We start from the raw sequence: 27,097 nt of genomic DNA, 5'->3' as shown, positions 1-27,097 counted from the left end.
TTTGTTGCAGCCTGTGTAATCCCTTCCCTGGGCAGAGAGCAGCACGTGGGCACATTGTAAGACTGAAGCCCAGATTCTCCTAACTCTGGCTCTGTAGAATGACTGAGAAGCGTTCCTCATCTTCAGTCACTCGGGCACAGATCTGCGTGCAGGTGCTGCCCTTGTATCCCACAGCTCTTTGGGCACCAGGGTTCTGCAGGCCTCTGCTTACGCCCTAGGAGCTTACAGCTGCATAACTTCTCTCCTCTGTGTCTGTGCTATTGTGCAAGGGTTGGATTTCCCCAATGAAATATTTCAGAAACAATACTGGAATGATTGCTTGGTGGGGGGGAAGCCCATCTTTTAGACTTCTGTGCTCAGAAAAAAAGTCCAGATCTTTCAGCTCTAGCTAAAATGTGAGAGGGAATCCACCCTCCATTCCAGGCAGAAGATTTATGAATGTGTAACCCACTCAAGGCTGGTAATAATATTACTATTTCATTGAAGAGAAGCCACGTAATTCAAATAGCCTTTAAGTTGCTTTCACTTTGGCCCAACTAAAGCTCCTTACTAAGTGTTAATTTTATCTAATGGATAAGGACTGCTGAAAGGTAAAATAGAGGTTATAAATTCTGGTTAAATAAGTTGTCAGTGAAAAGCATAATCTGCAAAGCACCACAACAGGTCATTTACCTGCTTGTAAGATGTAAAAGCAGGAGTGGCCTTTGTGGTTTTGTTTTCATAAAAAAGCAGTGAAGAAAATGAATGAATGTAATACTGACATGTGAAGTTCTGCTGCACCAACTCAGGTGTGCTTGCTTCAAAGTTTGACATGGTAGTTCTGGCCAAGTATGCGTGTTCTTTTTGTCACTCCAGATAAAGTGGATGATCCTGTGTGTGCTGTTCAGATTTCAAGAATGCTGGAGCTCCCCTGTCTCTATAGAGAAGTTTATGATAAACCTTTCCAAGGCCCCAAAGAGGGACAGAGGTAAATGCAGTATCCAGACTGGTCTTGGGGCAAAGTGTGAGATTACATCCTTGTTTATTTGCTATTGTAGTAACTGTGAAGAAAGGTAGAACAGGGCCCATTGTGCTTTAGATTTGGACTCTGCAAAAGCATACAGTAGCAGCCTGCTTTTCTCCCAAGTAATTGATGTTCTATGTAGATTAAATACGCATCCGTAATCTGAGAAAAGAAATATTATGTGGAATCACAGTGAATATTAGGAAGGTAGTAAAGTACAGTGTACAGACCTCTTGCATCTAGTAAAGAAAGCTGACATTTGGAGCAGGATTTGGGGAGGAGGCCAAGAGATTGAATGGAGGAATGTCCTTGCCTGATTTGTTTGATAAGGTAGTAAGGATAAGTAGCCATTCCCTCAAAAGACACTCAACTTCTGCCTTTGTCATTGTCGAATCACAAATACAGAACATCAATAAACAGACTACACTCATTCCTGTATTCAGCCTAAGGGTAGCTGTATGCTTAATGGCAGGTCTGATGCATGTAGTGTAGTTTCAGAGACTGCAGATCTTAAAATCGTAACGCTGTGGCATCAAGTGATTGAAGAGGAACAGTTGGATGTTTATTGCATCTAAAAATGGTCTGGTTTAATTAAGGGTTTAAATTCAGATTTTCGAAGAACAGAAAAATAATTTTGGCCTTTGAAAACCAATCTGTCAGGCTGATTTTAAGTAATTGTTCTAAAGAATGTTAGTAGTGTATTTCTTGCCTTTTGACATTTTCTACGTGTCCCTGTAGTGGCCTGGAGGATCCAAATTTCTCAGCTGGCGTGCTGTGTGAGAAAGTGAAAGACTTTCTATTAGAAAAGAAAATTCAGACCTTTTACCAACAGGAGTTGGAAACAATTGATACTCTGGTCTCACTGGCTGGTGTCCGTCTGCCCAGTCCCAGCTGTCAGGAGGTGAGTGAACATAGCTGGAGTGAACGTAGCTGTAGTGAACGTGTTTTTAGTGGGAGGAAATAATACCATGTACTTTTTTTAAGCATAAACTAGATAAGGGACTGGTGCCTTCAGAGGATTCACGATCCACAAACGCATTAGCTTTATTCATGAATTATTTACAGAGATTGAGGAAACCTTGTCACTTGAGACATACCAACTGGACTTAGGAAAGCCATATAAGAAAATTCTGGTTTTAAGTGTAATCTTGAGTTAGGGCTGAATAACCTTATTCTGTGGCAGGTGCTATCTTTTCTAGATCTGTAAATAGTGACAGAATCGGAAAAGAAGATCCCTTTAAGATGCTTGAGCTGTTTCAGACACATGTTTGAGACTCTGAGTTTGATCAGGAGAAAGGAGTGCGAAGTCTGTCTTCTCATTTGAAGCTCAATATAGTAATAGAGATGTAACTTTCAGAAGGAGACTATAATGAGTGGGTGAGCAGTGCTCCCTGCTACATGTTTCTCTTGTTGGAAATCCCTAGTTGTTTAAAGGCCATGGTTGAAAGGATCAAAAGGTGGGATTTAATTGAGATCAGTTTAGATGCAGTTGCTGGTAACCAGACTGTTAAGAAACTTAGTGTGATAATATGGTCTTGATATACTGCAGAATGGGAAATAGAACATTTTGTAAAATGGCTTTATACTGCTGTGTTATTTGGATGAATTACAAACCAGATTCTCAACTGGTGTGAAGTAGTAAATTTCTGCAAGAGTAAAAGAATTATGACTTTTACTGTGTTACCAGTGGCAACTGAAACTTAAACTGGAGTGTTGTGACTCACTTGTTTACTTTTAGGTTTTCTGTAGAGAAATAAAGCCATGGCAGTCATTTTCACTGCCTGATTCTGATATGCACTGTAAAGTTAAGAGCTGTGTTATGTTAACAGCTGTTGTTTGTTTAATTCTTATTCAAAAAGGAACACAAAACCCAGTCCCTTGTAGATGAGGTCAAATAATAACAGAAAGTATGTCTCTTCTTGTTGGCTGTGTAGAGCTGCTTCTGGTGACAGCTTCTTAATAGCTGTTTCCTTTATTTTTATTAAAGGCATTTTGATGTTTGCTTTAAAGGAAGCATGGATATAAACAATAATAGGAACTACTCTAATTTTTGACAGAAAAGGTTGATACTAGAATATCCAACATGGGATGGGGTATTTCTTCTAAACTAGCTGGAACAGCACTAAAAGTTCCCAAACACTTTACGTTAAAGGAAGTAGTGGTCATTGCAACTAATACTAGAAATTTCAGTCTTTGAGGTTTCAGCATTTATAGAAAGATCGAGATTAACAACTTACAAAGCCATTTACAGTAGGAATTAGTGCAGAACAAACATAGAACAGCACCAAAAACCAAACCAACAAAAAGTGTTGCATCAGTGTTTGCAATCATAAGGAGCTATCATAATAATTAATAGTTGCTCCTGACCCTGATGCAAGGGTGTGAGTATATGTCCCAGGAATTTAGGCACACAGATGCTTACTTAGAAATTACAGTTCTCCCTATTGCCCTTTGGTATTAATTCCTTGTAAAGAGGCTTATGTATCTTTGCATAAGAAAGAACTTGCAGCAGTCAAGTGACCCGAATGCCTTAAGAGGAGTGCCTAGTAATGGTCTGGAAATGCATTTGGTTGTTCCTCTGCTGTCTCTCAAAGTTGTTGCTTCTCATAATTGGTAGAGGGTCAAGCATCCAGTTTGATCCACAGAAGTAAGTATAATAGATCTGATTTCTGGCCCTCTTCAGTTCTTTTCTACTGTCTTCTATTTTGCATTGCCCTCCAACCAAAAGGATAAAGGGTTCTGCTAACATGGAAGAATGTTTTTTCATGCCGCTTTTGCAAGGCAACAGCTAGATGAGTGGACCAAACTAATTTATATATATTATACACACTTGCTCACTTCTTGCACTTTTACTGGACATGAAAGAAAGAGTTATTTGGAGGGATAACTTAATTTTTTTTAACCTGATTCCAGTGTTCTAGAACACAGTTTCTGTTAAACTTTTTGCCTCTCTTGCTTTCCCTGTGATCCTAGGAGATATGGTGCATCCCTTTAATCTCTTTTCCAAATTATAAAGTACTTGCACAATGAGAAAGTATGTCCCCATGGAATATTTTCTCCAGGGAGGTGAGAAGCTGCTATGTCACTGACAGTGGAGTGGAGCAGGGGACGAAGGCAGAAGGGAGGTAGCTGGGGTAGCTTGAGGTAGGCAGCATCTCTCTGTTCCTTTTCAGCACTACTGTACCTGAGCCTTGTTTACATCCCATACATGTCCTACAATACCTTGTTCCAGTCCTGGTGGCTCCCCAGCAGTGCAGTCTTCTGGCTCTCTAGAATAAGATACCCTTTAGCAGATACAAGTGGGGGAACTCACATCGTGTCCTTTGCTCAGACATATACTAAGGGACATTTGATTTTCTAGTCTACAGTGGATGGGAAAAATTGACAAATCTGTTATGTTTTTTAAAACCAGCGAAGCTTTATTTCACGTAACCAGTGCCCCTTCTATGCCTAAGCTGTAGTCTTTCCCTTATCCCTTAAACACATGACTCTTGAGAATGGAGGGGTGGGTACCAGAAGGAAGACTACAAGTGAAAAGAAGTAAGTCATCTTTTGCTTAGAGAACCTAAAGAGTAGAGTGCACTTGCAGGACTTGAACAATTAAGTCTGCAAATGCACAAGCCTTTGGTTCCCTTTTTCAAAAAAAACTAGATGTGAATTTGATCCATCCAGTTTCTCAACTGGATTAAATACAGCTTGCAACCAGCCAGTCTTGATTAACCTTTTTTATGCCCTTCTTCCATACATAAGCGATGTGTGCTGTTTTAGCATGGCCATTCCAGTTAATGTATGTCACTAGTTTGGAGACATAACTTGGGTTGTGATTTCCAGCCTCTGCTGTTTGTACTTCTCTTGATTTGAATATTATCTCAAGGTCGGCAATGACAAGTAGTTAAAGCAGGGAGTTTTACAGTGTTGTTCATACTTACCGCATATATTCTCTACAGTGTACTGTAGATATGACATAGTGCATTATATAGTCTTGATGATATGTGTTTGCCTTCCTGTCTCTTGAGGAAGCTGCTTTAAATATGTATATTGCAAAGCTTATTATAGGACTTCAGAACTGACATGTCTAGAATCACTATTACTAAAATTGTCACCCATCTAAGCCAAGGATTAAACATTGCATGAGAAACTGCAAAGGGCAATTCCATGAGTAGAATCACGTGTGTGGTTATACCAGGAAACTTTTAACACCATCAGGGTGTGTTGTGATTCATAACGAGCCAAAGGTTACATACTTTCAGTGTTTTGAACAGACTGATTCCTGTACTACTTCATTCTTTGACCTGTTATTGATTGCACAGAGAGTTTGTCTTGTTTTATAGATCTGAGAGTAATTGGTTGCACAGCACCAGCCCACAAAGCTGTATGAGACCCATTGGATGGAATATTTTGATTAAAGTACCAGCTTAATTGTGAAGACTTGGATTCTTCTGTTAGATTTGCAAGAGTCCTTGGCTGATCTTGAGGCAGGGCACTGATGGTAAAATTGTTATTTAATAGCTGCTTCTTTCTCTGTGTGGAGGGAAAATGTGTTCTGAAAAAGTGACAAATTATTTTTGGATGCTCCTCTGTTTGGATGCACAGCTTCATTTATTTGAAAAGGGCTTGATCTGGGACAGGAGGAACCCCTGCTGTCAGCATTTAGGGAACCTGGAATTGTGCACTCTAAAACTAAGGCATTCAAAGCAGGGTATTTTGCAAAAGAAGGTGTGAACATTGTGAGAGATTAATTCAAAATCCAGATTCGAATCTTGCTGGAGCTTTCATTCAGCAGTTAAACTACTTAATATCTGCATTTCTTAGATGAAAGGCTTTGTGAAAGTGAAGTGATGGCTAATAAGCTGTGACTCAGAACTCTTGTTAACAGCTATAATAGATCTTTGTAACTGTTGAAATGCAAGCAATTTTCAATCTCCTCTTGAAATAAAAGCAGAGATGTGAAATCACACAGGATTTCATAGTCCTATATTTCTTCTGTGTGCATATAGCTCTGTGTTCAGTCTTAGATTTCTGCCCTGTAGACTAAATCTCAAGCTCAGGTATACATTGATTCTGAGGGGGAATTTAAGCTGGGAGGAAATGAGGACCTAGTTTGGCATAAAAGAAAATGATAAGTATTGGGAAGAAATACTATTGACATATGAATTTGCATGTTTGAGACGCTGGGGATATTTTGAGTGGACCAAAAGAGCAGATTAAGTAGTTTTAGATTGTGTTCACATAAAAAAACTCCTCAATTCTTGTATTACTCAGAGAGTTGGAGGGGAGAAAGCATGCTCAGGAGCATCAGGGAAAAAAACCAACACTTTTTCTGTAATTTCAGGATAATATTAAAGCTCCTGAAGAGGGCAGGAGCCCTCATTTGTTCTTTGGGAACAGTCCTTCTGCCAGGGAGCCCTTCCCCTTGGACCCTGCAACACGTGTGAGAGGGTGCTGATATGTAGCAGCTGCTTACTTATTTTCTAGCTCCTGAGCCTGTGTCTCTCTGCCTTCACTCTGTCAAATCCCTTGCATTCTAAGTGATTCTGTTTCAGTTTCCATCCAGGCTGAGCCGTGTGTCAGTTCGCACAGAGTCTGTTTTTAATTATCTCCCTTTTCTGACGGGATCTCAGTGTTAAGCCAAACTGAATAATTATCGTGCTTCTTTGGAGATATTTTTATCTTTTTTTCTCCCCCAATGTTTGCTTTCACATTAAAAATTGATCAGAGTCTTGAGGTGATTGCTTTGCTAGCAGTTTCTTAGTTTCTTGAGGATTTATTACTGCCTTTAAGTGAGAGGTGAAATCTCTTCATTTTTGGATGGCTGTAAGAATGTGCTTTTCCATAAGAAAATATTCACTCTTCACTTAACCCTTCCTGCTACATTTTATGCTTGTTGCTTCAGTTCATCAGAAGAGCCACTACAAAGGGAAATGTGATAGTGGTATTAATGCTGTGACTGGAATGGTGTCCAGATGTACAGTCAAATTTGTAGTTAGAAGCGGTGTCTGTTATCCAGACTGATACAGCTGTGGTGAACAGGGAGACACACAAACATTCAGGCTCTAAAGTCCTTCAGTCTGGAACAGAGGGAGAAAACCCAACTGAGAATAATCACTATTGTTTTGTGTTAATTATCTTGAACTATTAGGCGATTATTTTTGACTGTTGATCTGAGAGGAAAAACATAGTTGGCTATTGTGGGACAGAGAGGGAGAGAGACATGGGATTAAGGCCTGTTGAAATACCAAGGATTATCTGGAGGAAGGGGATGGAGAAACTTGTGATGCCTGCTACCACCAATATCGCTATTGGACCTCTGAACTATTTCCACTTAGGCACATCAGCTTCCAGGCTTTGAAGCAGTCAGAGTTTCACTTGAGACTTGCAAATGGATCAAATGAAAGCTTTGTGAAAAGATATTCTTCTATTGCTAATGAGGTGTCTGTTTCACGTATTTGTGTGAATTCATTGTGGTACGTGAAGGTTGCCTGTTGCTCCCAAGACTTCTGTGAGTGCTTCTGGTGAGTGAAGTAGGATACGTGAAGTCTGATACTTCTGTCCAAGACAGGATGGGAGTGTTTACAGTGATAGCTGCAGAAATGGCTTGGCAGATCTTGCTTTGGTTGCTCTGGTGTGGTTCTAGTTATCACATGTTGGTTTGTGGGAAGCAATTTAGCTCTGTTCTCAAAGAAAACCACAGGGTGCACAGTGTGCTCCCAACAGATGAGGAAATGACAATTGGGGAATTGAAGCAGTCTGTGTAGATAAATGGGGGTTTGAAGGCCATAGGACAGATGGAGATGGAGAGGAGTAAGTTATGGTCTTGCTCTCATCTGCCCATACTTTCTCCTCTCGGCAACTGATTCTTTCTTTTCACTTTCTTAGTTATCATTCCACTGGTTTTTAGCTCTGGTCTACTTGTAAACAGACCCTGTTTCTCCCATTTTTTTTTTCCTCCCCTTCCTTGTCCATTACACGTGTCCCAAGCATAGTACAGAACCCTTTATTCCAAATAATCTCCTCAGTTATGGACTGACTTACATGCACAAGAGACTTGTTTCCCAGCTGCCCTCAAAACTGAATCCTTTTTTCCCTTATCTCATGTACCTGTCTTAATTTTCTTTATCCTTTCATTTCATTAGGCTGTGGAGGAACTCTTGAGAGCATGGCTAGAATGCATGTAGAAATTTGGAAATCAAGAGGATAAGAAACAAATACTCTTCTTGCTAATTTCTTCCTTTTCCTTGGACAGTGCCTCAGTTTCAAATCAGGAGATGGGAATCCAGTCCCCAGCACTTGGATTCCTCCTGACTATTGCTTTACAAAGCACGGATCTCTCTATCTTCCTGCCCTCATAACCAGGAAAACTCTGAATACGAGCAAAGCTTGATTAGCTGAGCAGTCAAATGCTCTGCAAATATCACAAGCCTATTCCAAAAGAGTTCTCTGTACAGGATCAGATAGCTGCTAAATACCAAGAAGGCACTTAGGAGACTGTGGTTCCTTAAGAATAGCATAAGTTTCTGGTGTTTTGCTTGGTTGGGTTTGTTTATTATTTCTTTCAAGCTTAGGGATTAATTTATACATAACAGATTTGTGAATTACTAAATGAAGAAAAATGTGCAACAAAATCACCTGAAGTCCTCTTGTTCTTAAAAACATCTGAAGCTTTTGCTGGCAACTTTAGCTGAGTTGGGATTTCTTACCATCTGCTGCATTCCTTTCTTCCCATCCAGGTGAAGTCGAAAAGTGACTCCAGTTCCAAGAGGATTCACAGTGTTTTTAAGGAAGCAATAAGGATGCTACAAGAAAAAGGGGTAGTTTTCCAGAAACCTAGTAGCTCCAAGGACTTATACCATGTAAGGAACTGAGCTGTAGTTGCAAACAAGTTTGGGGTATGACTTTCACAGTCAGTAGAAACAGCAGAAGTGTTTCAGAGAGAAGCTGGACGACCAAGTGCTGTCAGTTTACTCAAAAGTTTTATCTGCAGCTTATGTTACTGTCACTTTTACCTCTATCACCCATTACTTCTGTACCACACACTGCTGCTGTTGCAGTCTCTGTCACTGTGTGGCCAAACTGTGTGCTGACACAGCTGAGCACACTGAAGGCTGGGACCTGGGACAGTTTTCTTTACCAGGGTGGCTTGAAACTTTAAGTTCTAATGAACTGCACACCCTCCTTTGGGTTGAATTTTGGTGTATCATGTTTGTCACCAACTCATGGATGCTGCTAATGGTACTCAAAATAATAATATCCGAAGATTTAGGATTCATTAATAATCTCGGGTGCAGTGTACAATATAGACTGTAGTTATGGCAGTGTTAGTTTATAATACATCATGGCTTTGCATTGCTTTTTGACAGTTGTGCCATCCACTGTGAAATAGACTGCTATAAATTGCCAGTTTCTTCTGTTTTCTCCAGGTGACAGACCATGATAAGGAGCTACTTAAAGTGACCCTTGATGTGATTAAAGAAGACTGTCGAAAACCCAGGCGTAAGTAGCAGTGTGATCAGGGCTCTGCTGGGCAAGTGCTGATATATTGATGACAATATCTCCTCCTGCTGCTGGATTAGATATGCTTCTTGTCCTTACTCTTGAACTCAGAGCTAAGTTGCTGGTGTAGCCAATCAGTAAAGCTAAAAGCAGGAGTGCAAGAGCAGCTTCTTGTGAGCACGGAGAGAGAAAGAACAGGTGTGCCCAGCAGGAAGCAAACTTCTCAGAGCTCAAAATAAGCAACCATTATGTTAGATCCATCTCTTCTTGAGAATACATAGATTTTGGGAGGAATCAAATGTCATCAAGTGAGATCAGCACCTAGCAGCTGTTGCTTTGCACTCTGGATGTGTAGCAAGTCTTGCTAGTTAGGTTTGTACGGGGGAGTTGACACACAAGTCACCACACAGAGAGGTGAAATCCCTGCCTCCATTAAGTCAACAATAAGGCTTACTTAAGTCAGTAGGCTATTCTCTGGAGATTGTAAACTCAAGTACAGCTCAGGTGGTTTCTCATTGCAGGCGGGGATTTCAGTCTGACAAAATCCACTTCTTTTCAGATAATGTACCTGGTGTGGCTTCTGAGTTATCCCTGTTCCTCAAGCCTATTGTGTCTTACTGCCATATTGATAGCTTGTGCTCGACTTGAATGTCTGCTAATTACACAGGTACATTGCTACAGAGTTTCACTGGGCAGAATGTGTCAGCAGGGATCACTTGCTGCTGCAGCGCGGCTTTTTCTGTGGTAGTCATTTATTCTGTACTGAGGTACATTCTAGCTAGAACACAAGGCATATAATCTGAAATTGCTGTTATCCTTATACTGTCATAACTATAGTAGTGCTTGTAGGACTTGGTATTTGATGGTTTTCCTGCAGTGAAAAAAGGTTAAGTGAAGAGGCATTATTTCTGAGTTTTCAACTGGCTAATTTAAGCGGAGGTATAGTCATAGACAACGTGAGTAGGTGGAGGTAAAAGTTCTGTATCTGTGGGGGGTGGAGGGACTAGGAGTAGATGTCACTAGGCACACAGGTGAAGATGGGCTTATTTGCCTGAGGCTGTTTCACTGCAGCAAGTTACCATATCACGTTGTTTAATTGTATTTTATCCAATTAACAAATTCAAACATCTTCTCTGAAAGAGTCAAAACATTCCTCTGCCCATTTTATACATCAGCTGAATCTCTTCACCCATGTTTTTTAATAATATTGTCACTATAGAGGCCAGAACTCTCAGTTGACACAGGGCACTGAGAGACTGCCTGGTGTTTAACTCCCCTCTTGCGCATTATCACACTGGTAAAGTACTCAGTGCTCCATGAGAGGTTGGGAAGTTTTGTTCTCCTACAGAAACTTGTAGATCAGTCACAGAAAACACTTTGAAGAGTCCCGAGTCCTCAAAACCATGCTTTCCATACTGAGCAGGTTAAAAATAGCACCTGCTTTACAGAGCTTCTTATTCTCCTTGAAGCTTTCCACTTGCTTAGTTTCCTGTTGTAAAGAGGACAATTTCCAGGTCAGTGTCTCTTTGCTAGTTTTCAGAACTAACAGGGTACTGTGGGTATTTTATTGTCACTGAACGATGCAAGAGCACAGAGCGCTATGTTACTGTCGGCCCCCCTCTGCTGGTTGGACAGCAGTCAGAGCCACACACTTGGCCTTGACTGTTGAGTAGTAGTCTCGTAGTGAGGAAATAAGGACATGTGGTAATACTTCAAGGGCTATAGTTTTTGTTGCAAGAAACTCCTACTCTTTTTCTTGAAGAGTAATATTAATCTTCCATGACAGGAACACTGATTTATGATAAACTCAACTCTTCTCTCCAATGAGTTATTTCTCTTCCAGTTTTCAAGGCAATGCTTCACCCCATTGTTTTAGTTGTGACACGTTCTTGGGCCCGACCCATTTGCCTGGAGTTATTGTACAAATAAAAAGATGCTCAGCGTGCCTAGTCAGAGCTCTGCAAACCCTGATCTATAATACACCCGCGTGACAATCCCAGTCATTGGCTTCAGTTGCAATTCTAAACGGCCTGATCTTAAATGCCCTCATGCAAGGCCACTGTGGTTCTATCTAGAGGCTTAAACAGCCAGAAAAGGATGACAGTAGATTTTGACTCCAGACTGAACAGCAAAATGTAGACTTAGTTTGTTTCTTTCTTTGTTTTTATTTTTTTGGGGGGGGGCATGTTTGCTCTGGTTTTAGACTTAGATGAGGCTAGAGAAGAAAAATAGCAGAGAGGGGAAAAACGAAATGAAATTTAATATGTCAAAAAGCATCTCTTAGGAGATGTCCACAGTGGGCAAATGGTAGTTGTTCTATAACTCTGTCCTCTCTGATACTGGCAGTCAGGCAAGGCAGTTAATCGCAGCCTGGCTTATCTCAGCTGGGGGACAAAAGCTAGAACCTGGTATGTCAATGAAAGAGGGACAGCATCACTCCACTTTAAGGTGTGTATTCCCTCCAAGTTGGGTTGGAGGTTCTAGACTAGGAGTGTTCCTGGGTTACTTAATGATTGTGCATACTTGCAGTGACTCCAAAATGCCATTTTCTACCAACATCTAGGAGGAAAGTATTTGTTGTATTGTTGGGTAACACCTGAGTCACTATTCTAATTCATTGAAACTTAAGCTAAGTTACTTTAGATGAGGGATGGGCACGTTGACCTTCTTACGACAGACTTGTGACTAATGCAAAATGCAGCTACCCACTTTGCAACAACAGTCACTTATGGTCAGGTAGGGGCATTGTTCTGTTCCCTACACTTATCTGTCCTAGGGTGGTGGATGCATTTTTGGCTACCATCCACGCTGGATCACTGAATTGTAAAGAAGTACCTCTGCCTGAATCACATCTTCATATGAACTAGGCTGAACTATTTATTTACCAGTACTCAGTGTTGCCACCTATCTACCAGTGATTTTTCTCAGCAGCTTCTAAGGCAGCTCTAGAGTAGAAACTGTCAAAAATAAAAACAAAGACAGTAACAACAAAATACAGCAACCTCCCTGGCCCATTGAAATTTCTCAGCACCGTTATCAAAACTACCTTACATGACGTGATCTGAGGAGGAGGAAATTCATTTGTGATGATGTGTTTCATTTATGCAAGTTTTCCATTGTTAGCCATGGAGGAGAAGGAAATCTGTTGTGGAGTTCAGCTCTTGGGGAGACTGGGAGCCTGCAGCTCTGATGGTTGGTGGTTTTGCAGGGTCTGTTGGAGGAAATGTTGACTGGGACAGCTGAAAGTTGCACTGTAGCAGCTTTTCCACAAGATGCCAGCATTAGGCAAGCAGTTACAGGTCCTGGCCACAGACCTTCCTTCTATTGTAGATGGTTTTGAACTTGGGTATGAGCAAAAGTATTTTCATTTGGTTTCTTCTGCAGTTGCAGAAACCAGATGGCTTGCACAGGTGGACAGCAGAGGTACCCTTAAGTTATTTACCTCTTAATCGGGCTGTGCTGAACAAACCCTGTGTATTAGAGTTTGCAAGACTGATTATGTTTCACCCTCATTACTAGTGTTACAGCTCTGGCTCTTCCCACAATAGTCAGTGGGAACAGTTGATAATTAGAGAACTGTAGATACAAACTTCATATCTTCCCTCTGAATACCTGTATCTCTGCTTTAGTACCTTAGGTATTCTTCCTCTGCAACAGCTGTGGGATTTTTCATGACCAATGTGGATTATAACTGTTCGAAAGAGGCAGTTAACTGAATTCTTTTCTCCATGCCTGACTGCATTTTCCATTTTTCTGCAGATGCTGAAAAAGGCTGCCATTTTCTTCATGTTCTGAGTTGCATTCGGCAGAGCTACAACCCTTCTCTGGCTGAAGCAGTGATGCACCGTGTCTTGGAACTGCTAGAGAGTAACAGTGATGTTGTCAGCACTATGGATGGATATTACATGGCATTTTAAAGATAAGATACTTTCGTTCTGGTCCGTTCAGGATAAAGGAGGGAAGGAGAGATTGAGTGACCCTGAAAAGCTGCAATTTACCTGGTATGATCTAGATGGGGAAAAAAGGAGCCTTCTGATTCTCAAAATGCTGGTTTTGTCCAGCTCCAGAGAAGTTTTCCAAATACTTGTTTTGCTATTCTTGTTGACTTTGTCAGTATTCTTAGTGGAAGTTGTACCAAACCGATTCTGGGTGTCCTAATACAGCAGGGGATCTAGAAAAGAAGCTGAGGTTTTCCTGCAGTAAGATGTGATGTGGCTATCCTTACATTTACATCCAGTGAGCCCTAAAGAAAAGTCACTGCTCAGGAGTGCTGTTTACAGCACTTATCATGTCAGGACTTGTTTTTATGTCTTGAAGACTGACCTTGTGATCTTTCCATAAGGTAATAGCTGTGGATCTTTATTTTTGTATGTAGTTTATAACAGCTAACGAAAGGGCACACAAGTAAACAATCGAAAGGTTTGCCTGTCCTTCCTGATGGTGTTGGTGTACCCATGTCTGTAAATTTGTATTCCTAAATGTGCACAGCTTCCCTACTATTAAAGCAATCCTCACATTTCTCTCAAAATTAATATGCAGGAATGGGGTCCTGCATCCTTCACCACCCTGCGACCTTGTCCGCTGCTTGTCAGGCATGGCTGGAGTCCCCTGATGCCATGTGTGTTTCTGATGCATGTTGTGGTTTCTGTTCAGACCAGAATTCTCACAATCAGCCACTATTTTGCTGTTTATTTTTAAATTGCTTCCTACATCACAAATGGCAATCCATGAATCAGGTGCTTTGGAAAAGAAGATTCAACAACCAGCGAGAGCTACTGTAATCTCAATGCTCCTTGTTGCCTTTTGTCTTTTATTCCTTGTCACTTTTTGGGAAAGATACTATGCGTATCTGTGCCTGCAGAGCAGCAGAAGACGTTGATGAAATAACATTGACCTAAAGAAGGGTACCATGCAAGATGTCTGATCTGGAATGATCACAACTCTGTTATGTGCCACAGTTCAAAGCCCAGAGCTGTTCAATATTTATCCTTAGAGAAGGCTTGCTGCTGCAGGGGCTTGTCTGTTTAATTAATCTGTTTAATTAATGATGTGAAGGTGAGACCTTTAACTTGAAAAGAGTAGAGAAAATTGAATGCATCCTTCCTTTTCCCTCTGCACCTTCCCTGTAACAGCTGAAATAGCAGGCTCCCAGGAGGCAGATGTAGTGGTAAAGCCCTATAAGGATTGTCATAGCAGGGAAAAATAAACCATATGCATGAGGAAAGCCAGTGAGTAGCACCATGTGTGCCAGGTCTCTGGTTTGTTGTTACATTATATGCCTCATTCCAAGCCCTGGCTGCAGTGGGATATAGGCTAAGAGAAAGGCATGACAAAATATTTGGCATTTACATTCGGAGGCCTGGGGAAAACTGTTCTTAAAGAGATGGTATGTTTGTCCATAGTGGAAAACTATGCATGAATCATTCGTTTGCTGTAAATTCCCTATTTGCTCAATAGTTAGTTTCCCTGCAGGCTGCCCTGCTCCTAGTGTTGCTGCTCTGTTTTGAGTCTGGTGCCTTCTAGTCAGATTTTAATATGGGCCTGAACATGTACTGATATGATGTAACTGTGCAGAAGGAAATAAGAAAGAATTGTGGAAGTCTTCCCCTGCTCCCCTCCGTGAATGTCTCCGGGAAGCAAGGAAAGATATCCTGATTCTGAGTGAAGTGGTACTGAGAGGAATTGCTACTTTAATTGTGCCTACAAAAAGGTCTGGTTGGCCACAGGGAAGATTTGCTTCTCAGATTCCCACTCTGATTACTGACAAGTTTGAAGTGATCCTCAAAAACAAAGGTTGTCTGTGGGAGAAGTAGTTTGGAATATCATTTCCTAAATTCAGACTCGCTTGAGGAGTTAACCGCATGTTACTGCTTGATTATGGACAAGTTGCCTCCTTGGCATGAACTTGAGGATTTTTTAAAGGCAGGTACATGGTGTCTTCGATCACGTGGAAGATCATGGCATCTAATTTAAGAGACTGACTTGACCATTTTCTTGAAAAGCTCTATATTAACAGAATCTGATTTTGCTGGGAAAGGGTTAAAAACACTGCTGGCTCGGTGGGAAAGGTGATCTCCTCAGCTTAGAAGAGAGAGACTGGTTCTCCTGAGGGTGTCAGCCAAGTGTGTGGGCTGCATGAGTTTTGGGAGGAGTTCTGTGCAGCTGAATCTTGGAGGAAAAGATAGTCTGGAGAATTTTATTGCTCTTTAGGGTCTCATTAAAATAAATTCATACCGAAATAGGATTACATCTTTATCCTTTGCAGCTTGGATAATCATACATGTAGCACCTAATGTGTTTTGTTTCCTCCAACTTTGGTGCTGCACTTGGACTTTTAGATGCATTTCTCTGTGTAAAGCCTGCCTAAACCCCTGGCTGCCTCTTTCCTGTGCATTAAAGGTTGATGCAGACACTGAGCATCTTACTTTCCTGTTGTGCCCATGATGCAATTTATGATTGATAAGCACTGATCAGCTGTGAATGTCAGGGATGAGGTGGAAAGAATTAATCTCAGGGAAGATGGATAAGTGACACTGGAGAGAACATGTTCTTGGAAGTTTTTCTGCTGGTCCTTGCTGGGATGCTGGACTCTTGCACTTGAGCGTGCGTTCTGTTGGACAAGAACAGGAAAAGGGGATTTTTCTCACGACTAAACTCAGGGAAATATGAATGAACATAAGGGAGCCTAAAGTGTTTACGAGTGAAAGGCTAAAGTAAAATTACTGGAGGAACCTAGATTTAAGTTGCACGGATTCTAATCCTGAGTTGCTGTATGGAATAGTTGTGCCTTAGGCTTGCATGCTTTATTTTTTCTCCAGCAGCCACCCAATACAGACTAACACATACTCTGGTTGAGCGCATTCCCTCTCTCATACCTACAGGGAATACCGTATGCATATGCCCGCACAGAAGTACCCAGCGAGCTGTGGGAGCACAGAGCTCACTGTAGGCTGATTTACCTGTTTACTCAGTATCTCTACAGTGTGCTTCTGTGACAGCAGTCTAGACATACCCATACTGGTATAAGTCACCTTTATGTAAGTCTAACTACACACACTAGGGCTTTTACTGCTAATAAACTGTCTCTCTGTTTAAAGATCATATCCTTAACCAAGAGAGTCATATCATGCACACTGTTAAAATTCTTAGACTTAGACCGCGCCTACAAAATATTGTGAAATATTTCACATTCAGTGAAAGCACGCTTTCTTGTTTTGTTTAATTTGAAAACTCATTAGGCAACACAATTATTTCTGGTTTATTAAAAAACTTTGAAGGTGGCTCTTTAATGTAAAACTGACAAGTGAGAATTCATGTTGTAGGATTGCTTCATGGCCATTTCCAGTTTCCATAGAAACAATCATAACCATCAAAGGCAGGTAAAATGGAGTTTTTAAAACTGGTCAGCATTTTTGTTACCTTAGAAAGATATATTTCCATAAAAATGAAGTGCCTGAGAACAAATTTCCAAAGAATTTTAATATTCTATTCTAGCAAAATGTAAGGTGATTGCTTTTCTGGTGAAGAAACCAAAGAATAACTCTACCTTCAATCCCTGCCATCTGCGTAGCTGAGAGAACAGGTAAGGTTGCCTCATGCCTCAGTTTCCCTTTTTTGTAAACTGGGGATAAACCAGCTTACCGTGTAGGACATAAGCCTCATTTTTTCATAATGTTAGTCATTAAAATCTCTTAAGATGTCTTGGTGGGAGCTGTTAGAGAAGAGCTCTTTGGGCATGGATGAATGGATAGATGCTGGAGTGGGATTTGGATCCAAGCCCCACTTTTGCTAACACCTTTATCTTTATTTTCCTCTTTCCATGCATATTGCTCTGCCTGTCTTTTTGCTGTCTGGGTCCAATGAGGCAGTGATGGTCTGCCTGTTTGTATTTGTACCAAATATTTGTCCTGGAATCGTGTTTCCTCTTGTGACTTCTTAAATAATTTCTGAAAAATAGAAATCTGGATAAATGAGTCCTGAGTGTTCTTGTTCTCAAATCTTTAGATTGTAAATTTGCACCCATGAGAGTATGCATTTTACACAAGCTACCTGGGAAATGAAGCTTTTCTTTCAAAGTAATAAATGAAAAATTTATAGATTGGCTACGTGACTGAAAGCTGTGACTTTTTTTGGATCTGTCCATGCTTGCGTATTACGGTGATGAACACCACAAACAGAAGGTGTTGCTAATTCATTATTCAGAATGAAAATTCATCAAAGAGCAGCAGCCAGAGAGGCACGGAGCCACGTGGACAAAGTACTGAAAAATCTTCTTTTCAAAGAAATGCAGTTTGGTTCAGTTTGGGAGTAAGCTGATCCTGTGGGGAAAAGATGTGCCCAGCAAAGATTTGTATCTTTGGGAAAGGAGCAAGTTCAGATCCCACGGGCAACCTGAATTTTGAAACTTCCTGTCAGTGCGGCGCTACGTTTTTTATTGCCGTCTTTCAGCACAGGCTCCAGCCCTCCTGCCCCAACCCTACAGGCTAAAAGGGAAAGAAAAGTTCAGCTGCAGAGATAAAAGAATAGTTCTAATGACTAGTTACCATCCTCCAGGAGCCCCAGCGTTACAGAAACATTTTTGTGGATGTTTGTTGGCAGCAGGGAAATGCTGAGTTGGGGATCTTGGGTTTCATTCCCAGCAATATGCCCTGTCTGGCACATGGGCTTTCCCCCTAATTTCTTTCATCTATTTCTGCTCTCCACTCTCCCCTCTAACTGTCATTTCTTGAGACCCTTCATTTCATTCATAGTCTCATGGTTCATCTCTGCACCACGGATCCCAGCCAAACCTCCTTCCTCTCTCTCTTCCCTTTTTCTTTCCTAATTCAAATATCCTTGTCAGCATCTGGCAATTGAAAGTTTCAGCATAATCCCCTTGCCTGAGTGACCTGGCATTGATCATAGCCCATTCCCATTCCAGCAGGCTGTAGTTTTTTCCTTATCCAGGCACCAGAAGAGGCAGATACCATCCTCTTCACTCTTGGGCTTTCTTAGCAGTGTAGTTTGCAGAAGGAAAGAGTTGCTATTTCAGAGAAACAATACCTTTTTCCACTCCGCATTCCCAAGGACCCAGTAGCACACTCGAAGATTCTAGTTGTGGTTTTCTTACAGTTATCCAAGTGCCAAATGGCTATAATTAAAAAGTAAAACACTTGTGTCTTGCCCAAACCTGAGCATGCCAAGTCATGCCCTTGACAGAAGATATCTGCCTCTCCCTACCACTTTCACATCCTTACACAGATTTCACTGCAGGCATTATCTGTAAAGTTGATGTGGACTTTTAGTTTGTGTCTACTAGTTAGACCCTGTGAGACTATGTTCTGATGTGATTATACTCTGTGTCTGTGTTTTAGTCAACCGCTTCTGTCCTACCATTGCAAGCAACGTAGTAATATCTTAGTTAAGAGGGGTGAAGGACCCTGAGCTGTTACCGTCTTGCATGTTTTTAGAACATGCATGCACTGACAGAAGAGAGAAGCCTAAACCAGTGCCACTACTAGGGGGAAGGAAGAAACTCAATGATGCAATGCTGCTTGAGACGGTCCCGAGGAACCTGGTTTGGTAACTTCAGCTGCTACAAGTACTTGTTTTGCAGTGCCTTCTAAAGAAATGACTGGACTCTTTTTCCTGAAGTTGGCTCACAGAGTTCGCACCAAGGCTGACATTTGTGATGGGAAACTGCAAGTCAAACTGTTAAAATCTGGTAAGGTTATAGCATCTACATCAGGATACAAAGTTGAGTAAGTGATTGTTAGCGATGCCACCAGCCCATTCCCACTAATATGTTTTGTACGTGCAATGGAGACTATCCTAATGCAGTCACAGTAATTTACAAGTTGAAACCAGCACAGATTAACAAGATTGCCTGAACATAATATAACCAGGAATTTGCTAGTGAAAGAAATAACCTAAAGGAACAAATTGCAGCAAGTGCTGAGCCACTGAACAGCACGATGCCAATTAACCTGGCACATGTCCTGCAGCTCTTGCTTTAGCTTGCTTTTTGTTATTGATTGAAAGAAGGAATGCTTCTTCCCTACCAGCTAGAACTGGAGCTCTCTGCCACCTTAGCCTGAGATAAGCAAGCATGTAAAGGCCAAACAAAACATCTGTTCATCTTGCTTGAAAAGTGGAGGAGTACCTGCAGCTAAGCTACTGCTTCCACAGGAGATTTAGGCTGAGACATCTAGTTGATTGTTTTTTTAATTTCTCCAAGTTAAAAGTAAAGCAGAGAGGAAAGTCATCCCCCTTCTGCTGTGAACAGGGTAAAATAAATTGCGTTTGTCACTGTCTAACAGCCAAAGTGATTATTGGAAGCATGTGCCAATACTGTTACTGACCTGAGAAGTTCATGAATCATCACAGGAGTGGAGACCTCCTCTTCCAAATATTATGATGATACTTGGAAATACGAGGGAGGAATTGATTCCTTCAAGTGTCTTTCTCAACAACAGAGTCATGCAAGCCCTGTAGGCCTACCTGTTTCTAATGTGCTTTTCTTAGCCAGGTAAACAAGGCAGTAGGGAACTCAGAAGGGTGCTTGGAGGTGGATTTTCCTCCTATTGCCATAATTAAGTCATTCGTATTGAGAGCGTAGGAGTTGTCCTTGTGTGCATGGAAAACTGCTGTAATGTCCACAAAACCTCTGGAGCTGTACAAGCCAGCTGGTGTTCTGAAACTACTGCCTCCACTGCTGACTAATATTCTCTCATGGTTTTCTTCCCTCACCTTGTCTTTTCCCCAATCAAGTCTCTTGAACTTAATTCCTGGTTCGAAGTAGTTACAGTTTCTTTGTCATTCTGTGTGTACTGTGATCCAGGGCAAACGTAACAGGGAGCAAATTAACATGGAGAGGAGTTTTTTTTGAACCCTGAACATAGGAAAGGATGAGAAATACGGAGGAAGCTGAGGGAGGGGGATTTAGCAGAAAGATGTTTGAAATTAGTCCCATTGAAAAAGGCTAAGAAATAATTGCCTAATGATGCTTTAGACATCTGTTTCAGAACAGGCAGCAGGTGTTGCATGTAATGAAAGCAAGGACTTGTACTATTTTATTTTCTGCAATTAGAAAGCAGAGGAGGAAATGAGGGCAGGAAAAAATAAAGTAAGAGAACATTTATCATAAACAGCTGGACAAATTTATATATATAGTACAGTAATATTTATATGGTCTTCCCCTGCCTTCCTTTATACTTTTCTAACAGTCCTTCTGTTCTGCAGGGTATTTTGTCCTTTCTAAAACAGAAATCCCTTGGATTCTCAAAGTTAGGTGCTAAAGTAAGAGCTAGCCACTAACATGCCTTTGAAGATCAGAATGATCAGGACAATGTAATTGTCTCTTACCTGGATGCTGTTACTAACTGATGGAAACGGTCCTGAAGGGAGAAGCTGCCCTTCTCTCATTAGTGGTCTCCATGTCACAGTTGCTTTACTGGTCACTGAGAAAGACTCATTAATAAAATAGTCTTTAGGGTCACATCCTTGGTGCTGCATGGCCATAGTTTAGCGCATACCTGGTTCCAAATAAATGCCTGGAATTCTGGGGATGGTGTGTCCACTGCTCCAAGCTGAAAAGTGCACATACACCAGGCCCTGCTAGAGAAACCATAGCTCCAATTTTCATGAGAGATTATCTGGGTCTGGATGATCTCATTCTTCTTTCCGAGCAACAAACATCCTACAGAGGATTTGGTTTTCCAAGCACTGCCACTAGTGCCCTGGAAAGTCTTAACCTGGGAATGACTGGGACGAAATAAAGTACTTTTTGTGTCTACTCGTAGGATGATGTTGCTGTTAAGCAAGTCCAAAAGTGCTCCTTCTAAAGAAGCCTCTCTGCTGGGAAAACCACTTTGCTTTTGCATGAAGGTAACTTAAAAAGAAATAATCAATGCACTCCATTACTGTGTGACAGAGGCTGCATGTTATGGGTGTCCCCTTACAGTGTCAAGCTTGTGCTTTTGTCATCTCTGGGCTAACTGTAGTTCCATGGTTGAGTTTTTGTAAGGTTTGGATACATCTTTACAATTCACAGTCCATCAAGTCAAATGTTTTCTGGTTTGGATATCGACAGTCAATCTCCTGCTTTCTCTAGCGTATGTGCACCTGAATAAAATTACTGTTTGATTTCAGAAGGGATTGAATGAGTAAAAATAATGAACAAAGGAATTCAAGTTTAAAAAGAACTTGGTGGAAATTTAAATTTTAAATTTGTTAATATAGAGGACTTGGTGTCTTAAAGGCAATATGGGAAGAAAATGTGAAGATGACTGTTTCTTCCTAGATTTACTTTATTTGTAACAAGCCTGCATTTTCAATAATGGATTGCCAAGGTTTTTGCAGAGGATGAGGCAAAAAACAGTCTCAAAATCTTCTCTTTTGAGAATAGCAAGGGAAGAAACCTGGGGTATCCCAATCCAAGCCTATGGTTATTTTGATGAACTTCAGCTGTCTCAAAATTAAGTCAGACATAAAGAGAAGTGCAGTTTGGACTTGCTTTATGTTGTTTTTTTCAACCTTGCCAACAGATACCTATAAAATCTTCGTAACGATGGAAATATGCAAGGTGTTTACAACCCAAAGCAGAGCGTGCAGTGCACACGCTGCTGTTGGAAATCCTTCATCCACAACTCTGGTAAGAGGACTGGAAAACAACATGAGTCATGAAAAGGTTAAATTGTAAGACAGCTGCTTCAAGAAAAGGATAATCTATAATTTAAGTCAGGAGAGTGAAGCAGCTCTTTCATAATGTAAGTGAAAGCTGCTATGCCGTTGGGAAAGCATGTACCCTGCTAGCGGGGGAATGATTATTCTGGTTTTTCCATTATAGCAGATTGCACGCGGGGACTGATGAAGCAGCTTTTTCTGGTGAGAAGGGGAAGGGGCAGACTGCTGTGCTTGAGGGGCTGCTCTGCCAGGACTGCAGCTAGTTCATTTGGCTCCCTTCAATCACATTAGCCGGGCTTATTTTTCTCCAGAGTGAATTTCATTTGAAAAGCAGTCATCTCCCGAGAAGATGAAATACAATTGGCTTCAAAAAAAATAGCAAAAGAAGATTGCATCTTGCTTTGAGTGTCAGAGTTTGAGATTTGAATGTCAGACAGGCTCTACTATTCTTGTCGCTCCTATCCAAAGATGTGTGTGCTGAAACCCTGAAGTGCAAGGATTGCATGGAAAGCAGCCCTTTTAGGAAGTACAGAAGTTGAGATGGAAATGTAACAAAGGCTCTGTGTTGTGCTGTTGCACATCAGAGCCAAAAAACCCCTAAGGGGCACATCTTTAGTACCATGTCTAGCAGATTATGCATGCAACTCTCGTTTCCAGTAATGAGTTGTGTGGCTAATCTGTCATGCACAGCACTGAAACGCTCCCCTTCCCCAAGGGGCTCAGCTCACGGGCGCTTTGCTTCCCCCAAGGTGCCAAGCACAGTTAGAGCCTCTCCTAGTTAGCAGGAAAGGAAATCGCTGTGCTCCACCTGGCTGCCCAGCCTGGGCAAACAGAAAAGCAAAAGCAAGAAAGAAAAGTTATCTTTAACAGCAAATCAAGTCACTAAAGACAGGGTTGTTAGCCTGTAGTATGGTTAATATTTGGGAAGGTTTACTTATCTATAGTGATAAGCCATGAATTAATAAGAAGCATCAGAAATGGCACTAATGCAACACAGGAAAGCCTGCCCCTTGTTTCATTTTCTCACTGATTTCATGATCCAAGTGTTTTCAATTTACAACTCAAATGCTTACTTACAAAGAAGTTGCCGGCATGTCAAAGTCCTCTTGAAATATGAAAACTCAAGTCATGCTCCAGCTCTGAGACCATCACAAACATTCTGTCACGCATCAGCTTTTTCTGTAATTGGAGCTGAGTCTAAGTTGCTGGGCTGTAGCTGTGTTAGATCCGTGACGTTAATGTGATTACCTGTTTGGTCAAACAAAAAATAAAATTCCTTGCCCAAATACCCACCTAGCAAATGAGTAGAAAAAACCTTTTTAAATAGCTGGTTTATTCAGTCTAGGGAAGTCTGAATTTCCCAGGATGTCCCTCAGGTGAGTTTTATTGGAAGCATGCATCCATAAATATGAATTATTAAATCAGGTGTTGACATTGATATTAATACATGTTTTAAAATTTTTCATAATGTCAGTGATGTTCCCATGTAACGATAGGACTAAAGTAATAGAGACCTTTAGGAAAATATATAAATACTGGGAGATCTAGGGTTAAAATCCACAGAGGTGGCTGTTTTCCTACAAATTCACAGTGTGTTCGTGGTCTTAGGTACCGTCTCTTCTGCACGTGGCGGGGGTCACCCAACAAGCCTGCCGTGCTCTTTGCTGCATATTCATTCTTTCTTGTATTCAGTCCCAGCAGCTGGAGCCTGGCTTTCCAACACAAGTGCCATCAGCTTCATTTTCCCAGCTGCTGCCTAAGAGCAGAGCAGTTTTTCCCAAGCCTGCAGCATAATAAGGGGTTTCAGTTATTTTTCTGCCAGCCTTGTGGTAGTCTGGGATCGGGCTCCCACTAGACTGGGTGTTGCACATATTTTAAAAGAAGAATCCATGCCCCTAGCAATATGCATTTTTCCTGTGATGCTGTAGGGCTGCAGCAAACAGATGAGGAGAGCAGAAGGTGGCAGTGAGCACAAAATCAGCGGCCGATGGAGGAGGAGCTCAGCCAGAGCTGTACGAGGGCTGGACAGGCTGCGCAGCTGAAGGTTGTCTAGAGCAGTGGAGAATCAAGTCATCTTGACTAGATAAAAGGTGAGCAGTGGACCAGAGGCCGTGATAGCACGGGGCAGGCGCCAAGGAAGCACAACACGCAAAGCATCAGTGTCAGGTTTGAGTGAAAATAGCAGCTTCTTCCTCACAAAAGCAGATCAGATGAATAGCAGTAAAAAGATGCCAGAATGTCAGGAAGGATCGGGCAGAGCGTTGGAAGGATGATGTATTTTGCCCCTTTCCCTCACAATGAAATGTTTTGAAAGCTGGTTTAAAACAAACCCGGAGTGTTTTTAATGATGGAGGGACCTTTTAGTTTTTATGTTGGACAGGGTGATAGGACAAGAGGATGGAACGTGTGATGTATATTGATAATGGCTCACAGGAAAGAGGCATCTGAGGCCCAAAAGAGTGGCCATGCTGGGCATATTTTTACCAACGGTTTATTTGAATATTTACAATTTTGAGGAAGAATTTTCTGTGTTTGTTCTGCACACCAGGGACTTCGTGGCCAGTCTAAACAGTAGAGGTTCCTAATGTAAATAATTGCTCTGCTGCCTTGTGTCATGCATGGGGATTAGAGGTGGGAAGACCCTCCAAGAAGAGGATGGAAGAGAGTGCTCTGAAGGTGGAAGGACAGCCCTGAGAAGCGACAACAGAGATGGGCACCTCAGCTTTTTCCCTCTGTCACCCTCCTCGTTGCCAAAAGCAGATCTCATGTATGTCTATGCACATCCGCAGATGGAATGCTGAGATTTTAGCATTTTATGTCAGTTCACTTGTTTTGGTAAAGTGTGTTGCAGCTAAGGAGTGAGAAGAAGACTGGCTCAGAGCACCTTTGTCATCATGCAGTGGGTACCTGGTTCCCACCTGGCAGCAGCCAGTAGCTGCGTGCTCCTCCTGGCTTGTCTTCTTTTCTTAAGCTGCTCATGGAAACCAGCTATAAACTCCTACACTTTTAAACATCAGCCCTTGGACTCAACTATTTATGACTTTGTGTGTCTGGTGTTTCTCTAATGATCATTGTTACAGGCCAAATAACTCAGGACCAAAGTTGTGATCCAGAAACTTTGCCTATAGTGTGGATAATGAAATTGCACCAAGATTGACTGTTCTCACTGTAAATATGAGGCTTTTCTTGCTAGGAGTCGGAACCTATCTGCGCTCCTATCATTGCAGGTCTGCTGCTGTCAGCAGCTCATAGGAATCTCATTGGAAAATCTGTATGAGATGCTGCTGAAGAGGCTTCAGAGGAATGAGAGATCTTTATGACTTCAGTTAATTAGTGGAAAGCTAATGAACGTCATGAAATGAGCTGAGGTATAGAAGATCACACGCAAATTCCCACTTCTGAGGGAACTGCCAAATAATCATATGCAAAGTAATGACGCCTTATTGAAAGGAAAACAACCTGAAATTTCTAGGGCAAGCTCTTCTTGAAATGTGACTGCAAAGATGATGCTCATTTATCTGTTTATGTATATGCAAAGAGCTGAAATGTGTTCACTGCTCTAAAAGAAAAGAAGTTGGCTCAGAAAGTCAAACGTACCCTGGGCTGCATCAGAAGAAGCGTAACCACTACGTCAAGGGAGGAGATTCTGTCCCTCTACTCTGCTCTTGTGAGACCTCACCTAGAGTACTGCCTTCAGTTCTGGAGTCCTTGGTGAACGAAAGACCTAGATCTGAGGGACTGAGTCCAGAGGAAACCATGAAGATGCTCAGAGGGCTGGAACACCTCCCACACAAGGTCAGGCTGAGAGTGCTGGGGTTGTTCAGCCTAAAGAAGAGAAAAGAGACCGTATAGCAGCCTTCCAGTACTTGAAGATGACCTACCGGAAAGCTGGGGAAGGGTCCTTTACCAGGGAGTGCAGGGATAGGACATCGGGTAAGAGTTTTAAGCTGAAAGAGGGGAGACTTAGATTAGACTTAGACCCATCTAGAGTACTGTGTCCAGTTCTGGAATCCTTAATGTGAGAATGATATGGAGCTGTTGGAATGGGTCCAGAGGATGGTCCGAGGGCTGGAGCACCTTCCCTGTGGGGACAGGCTGAGAGAGTTGGGCTTGTTCATCCTGGAGAAGGCTCTGAGGAGATCTTATAGTGACATTCCAGTGCCTGAAAGGAGCCTACAAGAAAGCTGGACATTAGGAAAAAATATCTCACAGAAAGAGTGATTGGTCCCTGGCAGAGGCTGCCCAGGGAGGGGGTTGAGTCCCTTTCCCTGGAGGGGTTTAAGGGACGGGTGGACGAGGCGCTGAGGGACATGGGTTAGTGATTGATGGGGTGGTTGGACTCGATGATCCCCTGGGTCCTTTCCAACCCGGTGACTCCGTGGTTCTGTGATGCCCGGGGGGGTGGGGAACCCGGAGCCACCCGCCCCCCCCGCGGCCCCAGGTCCGGTCCCTGGGCTGGAGGGACCTCGCCATCCCGGGGCGGGGCGGCTCGGGGCGGAGCCGGGGCTGGAGCACCAGCATCCTCCCTCCCTTTTTCCCTCCCTCCCTCTCTCCGTCCGTCCGTCCGTCCGTCTGTCCGTCCCTCCCGCGGGCCGGCGGCGCGGGGAGCGGGCAGCGCCGAGATGCTCTCCTACAGCGTGCTGGACGCCAACGTGGTGGACGTGGAGAAGAGGAGGAACCCCTCGAAGCACTATGTGAGTGGGGGAGCGGGACGGGGCGAGGAGCGGGGTCCGCGTCCCCCCGAGCATCCCCGGCAGCGCCGGCCGGGCAGGGGGCTCTCGGGGGGACCCGTTACCCTTCGCCAGCCCCCGCTTGGCTGTTGCCTTTGCTGGTTTTAAAACGTTATCTGTTTGAAGCTGCGAGGGGGAGGAGGGAACAGGTCTCCCGGCTCCCCGGGTTGTCTCCATCCCGGCGGAGGCAGCGACCCGGCGGCGCTGAGCG

At 42.4% G+C, this 27,097-nt stretch overlaps 2 protein-coding genes across 6 annotated transcripts in view; both read left to right on the top strand.

The window, feature by feature from the left end:
• STN1 (STN1 subunit of CST complex) overlaps nt 1-17,596 on the top strand; it is a 42,799-nt gene extending 25,203 nt beyond the window's left edge. For all 3 annotated transcript variants that reach the window (XM_069863249.1, XM_069863250.1, XM_069863248.1), the window contains exons 6-10: nt 856-967; nt 1,742-1,904; nt 8,731-8,853; nt 9,421-9,493; nt 13,253-17,596. In XM_069863249.1, the coding sequence (XP_069719350.1) occupies nt 856-967; nt 1,742-1,904; nt 8,731-8,853; nt 9,421-9,493; nt 13,253-13,410 (629 nt within the window). In that variant the 3' untranslated portion in view covers nt 13,411-17,596. The remainder of the gene's footprint in view (nt 1-855; nt 968-1,741; nt 1,905-8,730; nt 8,854-9,420; nt 9,494-13,252) is intronic.
• Nucleotides 17,597-26,742: 9,146 nt separating this feature from the next.
• Nucleotides 26,743-27,097, top strand: part of SH3PXD2A (SH3 and PX domains 2A) — a 244,838-nt gene continuing 244,483 nt past the window's right edge. For all 3 annotated transcript variants that reach the window (XM_069864088.1, XM_069864089.1, XM_069864087.1), the window contains exon 1: nt 26,743-26,850. In XM_069864088.1, coding sequence (XP_069720189.1) covers nt 26,779-26,850 — 72 coding nt within the window. In that variant the 5' untranslated portion in view covers nt 26,743-26,778. The remainder of the gene's footprint in view (nt 26,851-27,097) is intronic.

Source organism: Phaenicophaeus curvirostris, chromosome 9 (assembly GCF_032191515.1).
Source record: "Phaenicophaeus curvirostris isolate KB17595 chromosome 9, BPBGC_Pcur_1.0, whole genome shotgun sequence".
NCBI lineage: Eukaryota > Metazoa > Chordata > Aves > Cuculiformes > Cuculidae > Phaenicophaeus > Phaenicophaeus curvirostris.
This window is presented reverse-complemented; position numbering and strand designations above follow the sequence as displayed.